Source organism: Abramis brama (genome assembly GCF_963993115.1).
Source record: "Abramis brama genome assembly, chromosome: 18".
NCBI lineage: Eukaryota > Metazoa > Chordata > Actinopteri > Cypriniformes > Leuciscidae > Abramis > Abramis brama.
In genome coordinates this window covers 16,287,810-16,302,803 of record NC_139980.1, presented here as the reverse complement: position 1 = coordinate 16,302,803, position 14,994 = coordinate 16,287,810, and the positions used below count along the sequence as shown (strand labels likewise).

General features: G+C 38.4%; 1 protein-coding gene across 1 annotated transcript; it reads right to left on the bottom strand.

The window, feature by feature from the left end:
- Positions 1 to 695: 695 nt before the first annotated feature.
- kcnk13b (potassium channel, subfamily K, member 13b) lies at positions 696 to 5,966 on the bottom strand. Its single transcript, XM_084091991.1, has 2 exons — positions 5,458 to 5,966; positions 696 to 2,990 (listed from the first exon to the last, which is right to left on the bottom strand). Exons 1-2 carry the CDS (start codon positions 5,795 to 5,797, stop codon positions 2,092 to 2,094), a joined length of 1,239 nt encoding a protein of 412 aa, XP_083948117.1. The 5' UTR covers positions 5,798 to 5,966; the 3' UTR covers positions 696 to 2,091.
- Between the last annotated feature and the right edge of the window lie 9,028 nt (positions 5,967 to 14,994).

Sequence of the window (14,994 nt, the reverse complement as noted above, 5' to 3'; positions counted from 1 at the left end):
ATTGGAGTTGATTATGTCCTTTCGCGTCAATCTGTGAAGCAAATAGAATATGACAGCAAGTATGATATGACTTTGCTTCTACTTCTACGATTGTGTGATGGGGAAGACAGAAAGTTCAAGATGTCTTTGCCTTAATGAATTAAGACATTATTCATGCAGATTTCATAGACTGTCTATTCTATTCGTAGAAAAGTTCCCATAGAAACAGATTCTAAGTACAATTGATGCAATGAGAGCAAATGATTCATTTCCCACATACTCCATCGATCTACCAATGCATAAATGTCACACTTCTCCTTTAAAGTTAGACATAATGAATATATTAGCATACTGTGACTGCTGAAATATGCAGGAAAACTATTGTACACCGGTTTGTTTTCAAATGCACTCTACAAGTTTACAATTAGTGAAGTTTGTGTGAAAGATGATGAACAGCACAGCGACTCAAATTTCTTCAAGTCCAAAATCAGCAGCAATACATTATTTTGTTCACAAAGGGTCTCATTCACTAACTGTACAATCATATTCACTCAAAAATCATGATTGATCAAAAAGTTTGCTCTTTCGGATTTAAGCACACGTATGCAAAAACCACAGATGGTGGTTTTCCTCCTGGTGGCCTCAGCTCAGAAACATGAATATGTGTGTGTATATATATATATATATATATATATATATATACAGTACCTTCCTAAACAACCGATGAATAGACTACCATTCAAAAAGTTTTTATACACCAAGGCTGCATTGATTTGATCAGAAATACCCTAAAAACAGTAATATTGTGAAACATATTACAATTTAATTTTCAGCATCATTACTCCAGTCTTCAGAGTCACATGATCTTAAAATACTTGTACAATGATATGATAGTGAATGTAAACAAAATTGCATTTTTAAAATAGTGCAGTGTAAAAATATGATTGTTTCTCAAACTGTGAAAGGTTCTGCATAAAGATACAGCCAATAATGTGCTGTCTAAAGACCTAAGGTTTTTATTGTTTTCAACTGGTTTTGAGATTCTTTAATCTTTGCTTTACTCAAACAAACATTATTTAGGGCATTTGCAGGGCGTGACGAATTGCTGTACAGATGAAGTCATCAACATAAAAGAGGACCTATTATCCTTTTTTCATTTTCAACTTTCTTTATTGTGTAATGTTGCTGTTTGAGCATGATAAAGGTCTGCAAAGTTACAAAGTAGTGTGTTGAAACTCGTTTCTGAAACACTCAAAGAGGGTGACCAATCGCAACATACTTTTCCAGCCGACCAATCAAAACACATTGCACTTTTTGTGAGGAGGGGCTTCATAGAGACCATAACTAAACAGGGCTGTGTTTCTCAAAAGCACTGTGAAATAAGATGGTGGCAATGGCAATGATTCCACAATCTACTTAGGTTTTTTCAGTGTTACTGACAGACTGGGAAGAGAGGTGCTAAAATAATGTTTAAACCTTTTTTAGTAGACCCCAAAAACAAAATCAGGACTTTGTAAAAGGGCATAATATGGCCTTTGTAAGACCCATTTAATCTGCATACACACATTTTGTGAATCCACCATAAATTTAGCATGAGAACCTTGTACCAAAGAACATTTGTACGCAATTATTAGTGAATGAGACCCAAAGGATAAGAGTTAAGTTGTGGTCACATTTACTGTTGTTCTGCAAATTTTCAGAGGCTAAATCTACTCATTTTAACAGGAATCCACACAAAAAAGTTTTTCGCATTGCATTCAGTTGAATTCACCATGTTGACCAACAGAGAACTGCATGGTTTGAAAAGTGTCTTCTGTGTAAGCTGTGCTTCATACATCTCTATGCTATTTCCAAGAGGGGGTTTCTGCAGCAATGCCAGAACAGTTTATAAAAGAACCATTTTTCTTTGTGTGAAGAACATTTTAATAATCGAAAGAACCTTGTGTGGAATGGAAAGATTCCATGGAGTTCTTTATGGAACCATCAATGCCAGTAAAGAACCTTTATTTTTAAGTGTAGACAACTGAGCCTTTTTTGCCCACAACATTTGGGGAGAGTGATCACAATTTGCTGTGGGGTCCTCTGGTTACTTCACATTTCTAAATGGTTGATTTATCTATCTACACTTGTCTCTGCCAACCGGTTATTCATGATTCCCAGCGCTCCGACCCCTCCGGAGAACTCATTGTGACGCGAGCTGCTCCCTAACTGGCGAGGATGTCCATTAGCCATCTCTGACAGCTGCTTCTGCATAATGGCCAGATTAACTTTATTAGCGGCCAGAAAGTCTTTCATGGAGATCATCTCTCCAGACATCCGCCGTCCATCCGCCTCGCTGTCATTGACCGCGTCAGTCTCGATGGAGGTTTCCCGCCGGGTTCTCATGTGGCCCGGGACGACCGCGTTCCTCCGGGTGTGGCGGTTCCCTCGGCCTGGGCAGCGGCAGGGAGTCTCCAGCCTCCGCAAAAGCCAGTTGAGAACTTGCTTGATCACGATGGAAATGACGTTGAACAGCGAGTAGATGCAACACACTCCTGTTAGAATGAAAAGGAAGTTGCCCACCCTGTAGGCCGCCTGAGCCATGTACATCTCACGCTGGTTGCTCACCATATCCCCAAAACCAATGGTGCTGAATGCCACGAAACAGAAATAGAGGGCGTCCAGGTAGTCCCAACCCTCGGCCGCAGAATACATGGCGGACGCGCAGCAGGAGACCAAGATGGCGGCGACTCCTAAGATGAGCATCACGCAGTACACCGAGGGTTTCCAGCCGGCCAAGCTGTCCGTGCGCCGCTCTCTGTTGCCGGCGGAGGGACGGTGGCAGTTTTGGGCCGGACCGGCTTTGCGGCGTTCTCTGCACTCGTGGCAGAACTTCAGAACAAATGCGATCACGGTGATGACACGTTCCAGGAAGAGGTTAAAGAACAAAATGGTGGCAGCGCAACCAATAAGCCCATAAAAGATCAGGAAGATCTTTCCGGCAATAGTGACGGGTGTCGTCATCCCAAAACCTGCGCCACACACACACAAAATGAGGATGTTAGATTTATAGCCATTATAATGCAATCACAGCAAGCACAATGTATAATACAGACTGCAAGAAAATGTTCTTTATAGTGCCACTCAATATCTGTTTTAATAATATAATCACATTTAATATAATTTTTAAATGTATTTTATAATTTTATATATATATATAATGTGCTTGTTACATTTGGTTCTGGTTCCTCAACCTACCTTCATTTTGTTTAGTATAGTTTCTTTTTAAGTCTGAACAGTAAAAAAAACACACAAAAAAAAACACTTGAAATCCACCTATTTAATAAAAAAATGTTTTTTGGGATTGTGTGACAAGTTGGTTCTTTTTTATGACTGAAATACTTCATTTTTAGTGTTAGATTTGAATTTTGTTGTGTGTTTTTATTAGTTTTATTCATTTTTATTTCAGTTTTAGTTATTTTAGTACATCAGGTTAAGCTATGGAAATACCAGCGGAAATAAAAAACTAGTTTAAGTTTAATATATATATATATATATATATATATATATATATATATATATATATATATATATATACATATATATATATATATATATTTAATTTAATGTTTATTTTATTTAAAGTAAATATAATAATGCCTACTCTTAATCAACATACACAGTTTTTTTATATATTTTGATGACAACTTAATAATTGCTTATCATGGTTTCTATCTAAAATTATACATGTTAGCTAACTGTATGATTTGTATTTTCTTGAACAGTCACCTCTGATAATGTCAATTGTAATGTATAGAAACATGAATTTAAAGCTGCTTTGAAACGATGTATTGTGGAAAGCGCTATACAAATAAATGTGAATTGAATTGAATAACCCTGTATCAGGCGTTGCAACATTAAAAGATTTTATATTCCATCCGTTGTTGTTTTTATGCTTTTGTCTGTGTCAAATGTGATTTAGACACATGATCAAGGGAGGCTAAAGATCCATTGTTAAATTCTCCCGCATGTTGAACCTACAGTTTGCGTTGTTATCATCACAACCAATGTGGACAAAGCTAGAAAGTTTGAACAGAAACGATCAGATCTGGCCGCATGTAACTTGCAGTTGGTCTCAAAAATCAGATTTGAGAGGGGAAAAAACAGATTCCCCATTCAGTGTGAACAAGTACATTGTGTTTTGCCAAAGTAATTCCATACAAGTCACCTGATATAATCTAAAGACATCAAATCATAGAGAAGCTGTACTCATAAAAACCCTCTAGCCACTGCAGAACTACAATGGATTAGCACATGCAACTGCTGTGGGCTAATTAGAAACTGAGCTGTAATTGTCCTTTAATGAGCCGCATGTGCTCCAAATCCCATGTGAACCCCGGGCTCCAATCACCTCCAGCATCCAGACAACCCCACTTTCCCTTCTTCTCAAAACACTAGAAATAGGTTGCTATTGGTGACGGCAGCCTTACCTCTAGTTTTTTTTTCTTTTCTTTTTTCTTGTATTGGTCATCTTACCGATTTCATTGCAATTAAATCCTGAGATGTATCACCCACTGGCACATTTACAAAGACCTTTTCGTACTGTGTGTCTATTGATAACCTGAAGTTAGGTGCATGAATTAAACTAGTACTAATGAATAATAATAATAATTCTGGCAATGACAGAAATAGTATAGCTGCGTGTGAACTTAACAACAAGCCAGGTTGTTTTACATAATGCAATAATGTCATATATATATAAATGAAAATCACCTATTAATTGTCATTTAAGTGAAATTACTGAACTTAAATATACAAGCTTGATAAAAATGATCATTCTATAAGAAAATTTCAGATGGCACTTAGAGGCTTTTGCATCTGAACTCTTCATATATATATATATATATATATATATATATATATATATATATATATATATAAAGAAAATATGAAATAGATTGGTTTGCACAGTGACCTGCAGCTCAGATTCTAATTCCAATGTGCAAATAGCTTTTGTAAAAACAAATGGCAATTATTGTTGGTTTAACTTAAAAAAGTAAGTAAACTGGTTGCCTTAGAATTTTAAGCCCATTGAAATTACTACCATGAAGGAGATTGGTTTCATCAACAGAAACTCAAAATATTATGTTATCTGAAGAACCACATAAATTATCTAAGTTGATTTGACAAAATAAAAAAGGTTGTGATAACAAATTATGAATTGTTTTTTTCATTTTTTACAGTGCATATCTCAAGAATTAGATGTTTTAAAAACCATTCAATCTGATTAAAATAGTTAAATAAACCACTGCGTGAGAAAATCCATCTAGTCGCTGTCTGTATGCGAACCAATTGGTAAAAGGACCTGTTGCACATGTTACTTTAATGTACTTGTGCTGGCTAAAATCACAAAAATAGATTAAAACGGACTTTGAAATCTTATAGTGTGACATTTCTGTCTAACTATCATGCAAGTTTAAGGTTGTCTTGGCAGCTCACCGATAGTTGAAACCACAGTTCCGACGAAATAAAAAGCTCCCGCAAAATCCCATCGCGGTCTGGTCGCGTCCACACGGATTCCCGCCACATTGGCCTCCTCATAGTTCCTCAGGAAGTTATTCAGGTCGTCTTGACTCAGGTTGTACTTGTGCGTGAACTGCTCGATCCTCTGAGCCCATCTCTCCTTGGCGAGCTTCTCCTTCGGATGCTCCAGAGCTGAAAACACCGCTGCCCCACATAACAGGTAGATGATGATTAACAAAGCCAGCATTAGAAATCTCGCATTGTCTTCATTTAGGGTACCGATGCTGTTGCAGCAGCATCCAGCCCGGCAAGCCATTATTTTATAGCAATATTATTGGAACAGATGAACCACTACATCCCAGTTCATCATGGATCATGCATTTTTTTCTGTTCAGAGGTCTGTGTCCAAATGTTTCTGGGTTCTTCGAGCGTTATTCTGCTCGAAATGTCCAGTTTCTGCCGGAACCGATCTGCCAGCATGATGCGCTTTGTCTCCAGCGCAGTGATAGACTGTGTGACCCCAACCTCTCCAAGAGCGCGCGTGGATCCGCTCAGTGGCGTCAGAGGAGGTCACACACACACACACACACACACACACACACACACACACACACACACACACACACACACACACACACAATAATGTGTTCAATAATAACGGGTTTATGACTATTACTAAGGGTGCCCGATATGACAAAAAGGAGAAATCTTTTTAAACATATAATTTAAAACACAAGTAGTTGCCAAGTTGTTGAAAATATCATTCATGTTTGGTTTCATTTTAAAAAAAAAATTCTATGCAAATAGCCTGTTTATTTAATCACTGTGAAAATATGGTGGAACCATTTTTTTTTTTTTTTACTTTCATTAATCACTTATTTTTAAAGTATTTTCAGGCATACTTTTCAAGGTAGACTTTTTAGGGTTATTAATATCACATTTTTAGGGCTGCTCCATTTGATTCAAATGTGCATTTTCATAAAAAGGTATCATAAATGTCTGATATTTGTTTTTGTTTTTTAACTCAATGACATTGAAACACAATCATGAGGTCTATTTCTGATTTGGTCACATAATAATAAAATTGCTTTCTGCTTGTTAGCCAAACCACATGATATGGATTTGGCTGACAAAAGATTTTCAGATAATTAATAGTTTACATAATACATTTTGAAAGAAGTCTCATATGCTCACCAAAGCATTTATTTGATCAAAAATACAGTAAAATCTGTAATATTATGAAATATTACAATGTAAAATATTCTGTTTGAATATTTTAAAATGTAATTTATGTGATTTAAAGCTGTATTTTCAGCACCATTACTCCTATCTTCAGTGTCACATGATCATTATAATGGTGGCTGTTTCAGAGGAACAAAAGTAGGATCCAGATGCAGCAAACATTTATTCAAACAAACATAATAAAAGTAAATCCAGGCAAAACTGATGAATCCAGACGGAAGGCAAAGGCAAACAAAACTGACAACAAGTATACACACATAACATCCATAGAAGGACAACACCAGACAAAGAACATGAGAAACAAATAAAACACACCTGGGAACAATCAAGAACTAATCAACAAGAAAAACTACAAAGGACTACAAAACAAACAACTAACGGCAACATGTTATATCATACAAGAAGACGTGTAGTGTATTCAAGTAATATTGAAATGTGTTTTTGAATAATTTAATACAGATAAAAGAATGAACATAACATCATTGACATGCACAAAAGTCTTGTCACGACTATCTGTGTAACATTATGCACGTTATTAGATTAGACTGTGCGGTGGGAATACTTCATTGTGATCAATAGTGTATGACCTTTTGAATCTGGTTGGGAAATTTTCAGCATTTACTCTGGGACGTCCAGAGGCAACTTCTGTAAATGTCACTGTTCGAACAGGGAAACGAAAATCCATTATGCATTTAAGACAGACAGACACAATGTATTTATAGATTCAGTCCTAAACTGTCCGATCGATTAGTTTAGACATTGCACAGAGCTTTGAAGTCTGATGCATTGCGTTATTTTTAGAGCTCAAAAATGTGCTTGTCCTTAGAAAGTTTTCAGGACCTTGGTGATTAGGATTACGTTCAAATCTGGCCCGGCTCCACAGGGGCGGCAGAGGGGGAACTGGTTCACCCAATAATGAGTTCAGCCTGACAACCACCCCTTTATTGTTACCGTTATTTGTATCAAATAATAGGATTTTAATGTCAAACTGCCAAAGTCATGTGAACACACATAAGTGTGAATTGGCCTATAGAGAGAGGATAGAAGAAAAATATAATCCTGCTTTACATGATTTACATTTAGTCATTTAGCAGATGCCTTTATCCAAAGCGACTTGCAAATGAGGAATACAGCAAGCGAGTCATCATGAAAAGGCAAACAATGCAAGAGGTGCTCAAAATACAAAGTTTCAGACCTTGCTTAGAGTAGCACAAGCCAGACAAGGGAAGGATTCAAGGAAATTTACTTTTTTTCTTTTTTTACGAGTGCTAACTGAAGATATGATTTTTCAGCCGTCTTTTGAATGTTGACAGGGATTCTGCATTCCGGATGAGGGTGGGGAGATCATTCCACCAGCAAGGAACCGTGAATGAGAATGTTCTGGAGAGTGATGTTGTGATGCTGTGATGGTACTACGAGCCGTCACTCATTGACCGATCGTAGGCTTCTGGTAGGGATGTAGACTCGTAGGAGCGAGTGAAAATAGGAGGGAGCTGAGCCTGTGGTAGATCTGTAAGCAAGCATCAATGCCTTGAACTTGATGCGAGCAGCGAGTGGTAGCCAGTGCAGAGAGATGAAGAGAGGTGTGACGTGGGCCCTTTTGGGCTTGTTGAAGCCAAGACGAGCTACAGCATTCTGAATCATTTGTAGAGGTTTATTTGCACATGATGGAAGTCCAGCCAGAAGAGCATTGCAGTAATCCAGCCTAGAAATGACCAGGGCCTGGACGAGAAGTTGTGTTGCATGCTCAGTTAGGAAAGGCCTGATCTTCCCGATGTTGTGCAGTGCAAACCTGCATGATCGAGCTGTCTTTGCGATGTGGTCTTTGAAGGTCAGCTGGTCATCAAATATTACTCCAAGATTTCTGACCGACCTTGATGGGGTGATTGAAGATGAACCTATAGTTGGATGGTGAAATCGTGCTGTAGAGTCGGATTGGCAGGGAAGGTGAGAAGCTCAGTCTTTGCCAGGTTGAGCTGCAGGTGATGTTGTTTCATCCATGTCGAGATGTCCACCAGACAGCTTGAGATGCATGTGCAGCAACTGTGGGATCATATATTGAAATGAGAGGTAGAGCTGTGTGTCATCAGCATAGTAATGGTGAGAGAAACCATGTGCCTATATGGGTCCCAGTGATGTAGTGTAAATGGAGAAGAGGAGGGGTCCAAGCACTGAACCCTGGGGAATGCCTGTGATCATTTGATGTGCTTTGGATGCCTCTCCAGGCAACCCTGAAAGACCTACCTGTGAGAAAGGATTCAAACCAGTGGAGTGGAGTTCCTGTGATGCCCAGTGATGAGACTGAGAGGGTGGACAGAAGGATCTGATGTCGAAGGCAGCAGACAGATCCAGGAGAATGAGAACTGAAGATTTGGAAGCAGCTTTCGCAATCCGCAGGGCTTCTGTGACCGACAATAATGCAGTCTCGGTTGGAGGGATGAGTTGATGATGTGTTTGAATGCTGGTAGAAGTGGTGAGGGGATGGGATCTAGAGGGCAGGTGGTAGGATGACTGGAGAGGAGGAGTTTAGATATTTCTGCCTCCGTTAGTGGAGAGAAGATTTCTGGCTGAGGGTGTGGTTGGTCTGGGTTTGTGTGTGTGTGTGGAGCTGAGAACTGACTGCTGATGGTTGTTGTTTTGTCGGTCAAGAAATGAGCAAAATCATCAGCAGTTAAAGAGGAGGTGGGTGGTGGTGAAGGGGGACAGAGGAGAGAGTTGAATGTTTTGAAAAGTGTTTGTGTGTTCGTGTATTAGAAGCGCTGTTGATCTTATTGTGTAAATATGAAGATTTCGCAGCATGACCTTCAACAGAAAAGGATGAGAGCAAAGGCTGATACATGCTAAGGTCAGATGAGTCTTTTGATTTGCGGCATTTCCTCTCTGCTGCCCTGAGTTTGGTCCGGTGTTCACGAAGAACATCAGATAACCAGGGATTAGAGGGAGTAGCACGTGCTGGCCTGGAGAAGAGAGGGCAGATAATGTCTAGAGTAGAAGTTAAAGTGGAACATAAAGTATCCGTTGCGGTATTCACATCCAGAGAGGAGAATTGTGAGGGTGAGGGAAGAGAAGATGACACAGCAGATGAAAGATGGGAGGGAGAAAGTGAGCACAGGTTTCGTCTGAAAGTAACTGGTAGAGGGGTTAGAGGTGCACAAGTAGTAAAAGTAATGAAGAAATTATCGGAAATGTGCAGAGGTATCACCAAAATGTTGTCTGTGATGCAGTTGCGTGTGTAAATAAGGTCAAGTTGGTTGCCTGATTTGTGAATACATGTGGTGAGCCATTTGAGATCGAATGAGGCTAGGAGAGAGATGAAGTCTGTTGCATAAGGCTTTTCTAGATGATTGTTGAAATCGCCAAATACTACATGTAGGGTGCCATCCTCAGGGAATGAGGACAGCAGCACATCCAGTTCCTAAACAAAGGATCCCAGTTGACCTGGGGGGCAATAAATAACTACAATATGGATCTTAATGGGAGTTGTAAGTGTAATAGCATGGTATTCAAAGGAATTGTTATTGCATAGAGAAGAGTGAGTTGAGTATTTCCATTTGTTAGAAATGTGAAGACTTGTACCCCCACCCCTCCCCTTTCATGCCATGTCGTGATTACTGTAATTTCTAAATGAAAACATATTACTTATGAGTTTCATTGGCAACACTGTCAACGCCTAAATGAATCTGCAGTGGTCAGGTGGTACAACTAGGAGCTCTCAGAAAATTCCTAGTTTACAAGTTTTAATTACGAGCTCTATGAGGATGTGAAGTTGAAATCTCGTAATTACAACATGGTGTAAATGCACCTTAAGTCTCTTCTGGGCTCACGTAGATGAGGGAGACACATTCACGTTTACACCTGATGTTTTAATCCGTCTCTTTTGTCCACTTTCAACCACTTCTGTCCTGATTTCTTCAAGGCGAGGGTCTACGGCTGGATAAATGTATGAACCTTGTATGAATGTATGAATCAGCCAACAAAGTTTAAATCCCATCTTACTAGTGCTTCCCGTAATGTTTATGCATTAGGTCAGCAGGCGGAGAGGAGGCGGTCTCTTGTGGCTATTCGACCACATAAGAGTTTACACTATGAAAGCAATCCGGTCAAATGCGTTTCCTCTAGAAGTGTTCGAAAGTGGACAAGCTCAAAACGTTTTAGACCCTGTTTACACCTGTATTTAGCGTCGTCCACTTGTGATCCGATCTTAACGCATCTTAATACCAGGTGTAAACAGGGCCTTAGACAGCAATGCTCCACATATAATCTCAAAATATAATCTTTACTTTTGTTAGTGTACCTGCTTATGGCCCAAAAGGAAAAATAAATGTTATTTTGGCTTCAGTAGAGATGCAGAGCACTTTAGAAAAATGTCAGGAAAGGTTTTTTGGCTTGACTGCTGTAATACTATCACTGCGTCCGGAATCGCGTACTGTCTGAGAATGGGCACTACATTTGAATTTGATTTTACTTCTCGGCTGTTATAAAAGTCCCCTGTATAAACTATGAATATGGGTGGTGTTCCCATATCCAGACGTACTACATCCGCCACATCATGTGACCTACTGGCGTCTGTTGCGTCGCTTTACTTCCATTCATAAATCTCCTCCTGTGGCCTCATGTGAAAGTAAAGTGTCCATCAACTGCACACTTCATAATTCTGCCTGGAAGTAGTAGGTCATCCGGGGACTTTCTATCTACTGTTTTTCGAATACTACATTCGGACATACTACTCTTTTGGCGGACTGTTTTTGCATAGTATATAGTAGGGAAGTATTTGATTTTGGACGCAAAAGTCTATGCAACACATCACATTCTTACTCAATTCCAAGTTCAGTTGACTCTTTTTGTTTGTAAGTACTGCTCTGTCCTCTGGGTGTCAGCAGAGATACTCGAGATCCAAGTGCAAGTGAATAAGAGTTTATTAATAGTGATAATGAATAGAAGCAAGGCAAATAGTCAAATGTAGCAAGGCAATAGATCAGGGTTCACCAATCTCGGTCCTGGAGGGCCGCTGTCCTGCAGAGTTTAGCTCCAACCCCAATTAAACACACCTGAACCAGCTAATCAAGGTCTCACTAGGCATACTAGAAACTTTCAAACAGGTGTGTTGGAGCTGGTTGGAGCTAAACTCTGCAGGGACAGCGGCCCTCCAGGACCGAGATTGGTGAACCCTGCAATAGATGCAAATCCTTGAAGCAAGATGATCACCGCAGACTTGCAGTAATCCACAACGGATAGAAGAATCCTCACAAGAACAGAATCCAAACTCACGACTGGAACAGTAACAGGAACTGAGGGCTAGAGAGACACTGGTGAGGCTCACGACAGGACAGGTACAAAACAACAAACACAGCAAACGCTAGGCAGATATAGGAGTGGTAATATTCTGCAGGTGCAGACAACCTGATTAACTAATCATCATCAAGGTTGCTAGGAAACCCAAACAAGCAATCAGACAGTTGACAACACAGACACACAGAGAAGAAAACACAGACCCATGAACCGTGACACTAGGCAGCGGCACTGTAGAATTCCATCTGATGTCAGGGGGACCTCAAAACTCCCTGGAGGGCGATGGGTGCTATTGGTGGGACAGACAACAAAACAACTGCATGGAGGAAGAGGAGAGGCGCAAAAACACCAAAACTGAGGGCGCTGGAGTTAAAACCGTTAGAATTGCAACCACTGATAATGATGTTGTAAATGAGGTCACTTCTCTTTTGCTGTAATGTGACTTCCTCAAATGTTCACACCTGCTTCCTAATCATTAGTCCCACACCAGGAAACTGTTAATGACAAGTGTCTCTTGAATGAAGGTGAAAATAATGATTAAATAGTTCCATATGCACACAGTTGAAACTCTGTAGCCAATGTCACTCTGCAGAACAAACCGAAGCACCTTTTATCCACAGAGAGAGGAACATCAGTCCGTTCCCTTCAAAGCTTTGAAGTTTAGCCACTCCACTGGAACAGAGAGGGAGTGAATAGATTTTTGAAATATGCAGCCCACAGAGGAAACTACCTCACTGGAATGATGAACTGACTTTTGCTATTGTTTTAATAGCTACTTAACATCATGACTTTACTTTACATCAGTTACTTTACACTAATGGTTGTCACCTAGCTAGCAGTGAACGTTCTCAGATTTTTGGCTAATGTTCTGTCAAGGTTCTCTCAATGTTATGAACAGTGACATTATTAGAATGTCCTTTTTAAAATTCTCTGGTCTTTAAAAATGTAGCACAAAAACATTATTTATACATCGTTTATGGGACTTTTTTTCTGAAACATTTTAGTTGGATGCTTCGTCTAATGTTTGTTAAATGTTGCTACTTGTTTTAGAACATTCACATTCAAAGTAACAATTCTCTAATGTTTGAAATATGTCCTTAATGTTCGCATAGCCACAAAAAAAAAAGTTAAAACTGGACATTTTGAACTTAATGGGAACATTAGCAAAACATTCTTAGAATATTTTTGTATGCAATATAACTTGATTCACAAATGCATAAAAAATGCAATTTATACAAACAATGACTTGAATACACATCTTCAACATGTTTGTAATTTATGAATTAAAATATATTTTGATATTTTTTGAGTGCATGAAGTAAAAAATGTCATGGCGGTGCAACTGTCCTGATATCACTATGAAGATAAAAGCTTTATTAAATGACAAAATTCAGGTTTGATCTTTTTATGATGAGGCAAGCAATTTTTTTTTTTTTTTAATAATAATGTTCACATTGGAAAATATGTTTAAAAACGTATTTAAAATGTTTTGAAATTTTGAAAATAATGATTATGATTAAGTTCAATCACATGTATTCAAGGTGTATGGAAAATATGATATTAGTTTTTACTTGATGGTTCACGTGTTATTAAATTAAACCTTTTTTTAAAATGGTATAAATGTTTTTCAAAGCCATATGAAACCAACCTGCACGAAGAGTACATTTCTGCTTGTTACATGTATTTTTACACTACTGTAGATATGCTTAAGATAGCATGCTTAGATATGATAGACAGGCTTAATTTCGGACATTCAGAATTAATTGACATGCATGTGGGTCGAGGCTGAAGTGGACGACCATGTTGCCTGATTAGTCTTTCCAAAAAGTTTGATGCCTTATTTAGCTTGTAACCCAGAGAAACAGATTTTGATTTTTAGGTCACTTATTTTGAAATAAATATCACGGTTTCTCAAACAACCAAAAGCTGTGGTTTTGGTAAACAGTTCAATAAAAACATGAATAATGGATGGGTGAATGAAGTGAAACAGCACGAGGCTAAACAAGCTTAAAATGTATTAATTTCTTCAGAAATCATTCTATGATGTTTTGCTGCCCAAGAAACATTTCTTATTATTATCAATGCTGAAAACAGTTCTGGTGCTTAATATTTTTGTGGAAAACATGATACAGTTTTTTTTTCTTTGATGAATAGAAATGCAAAAATAAACAGCATTTATTTCATATAGCATTTTTTTTATATATATAATATCATTACTTTTTTTTATTATATCATTATTTTTTATAATATCATTACATATCATTATCATTACTGTCACTTTTGATCAATTTAATGTATCCTTGCTGAATAAAAGTAAGTTTCTTTGGAAAAAATTTTTTTACTGACCCCCAAACTTTTAAATAATTGATATATATGTGTGTGTGTGTGTGTGTGTGTGTGTGTGTGTGTGTGTGTGTGTGTGTGTGTGTGTGTGTGTTGAATAGACATTATATAAATGACTCATAAACACAGAATATATGAAGTTTTTAATGCCATGGTTGTTTACTGACCATCAGCAGTGCATAGCAAAGCTTCTAAGAAACGGTCCGACAGGCAAGAGAAATCTTTTTCCCATAACAGTGAAAGGCTGACCTTCCTTCTTCTGTCTGAAGAAAGATCAAATTGGTGCTGTGATTACAGGCCTGGACAGGACCGAACAGGGCCATTAGTCCCTGTTCTTCTTCTCTTGTTGTGGTCTGTTTTTCAGCGGGACACTCTGTCATTAAGCCTCCAAGGTCAAGACACAAACAGCACTGCACACATCACAATCTCAAAGGTCAACATGAAATCAAATGGACAATTTTTTCCTCATCGAAAACTGCAGTATTTATTTTAAATGATTTATCCGTGCACATCATTTATTTATTTTTTTAAATTCATGTTCGCGTGTAATCTTTAATCAAAACAACTTCCCCTCTCTCCTGCAGCTCATCTCTTCTCTGATGATGTGTTTACTGGCATGAGGGCGGGGCAACCTGTCAC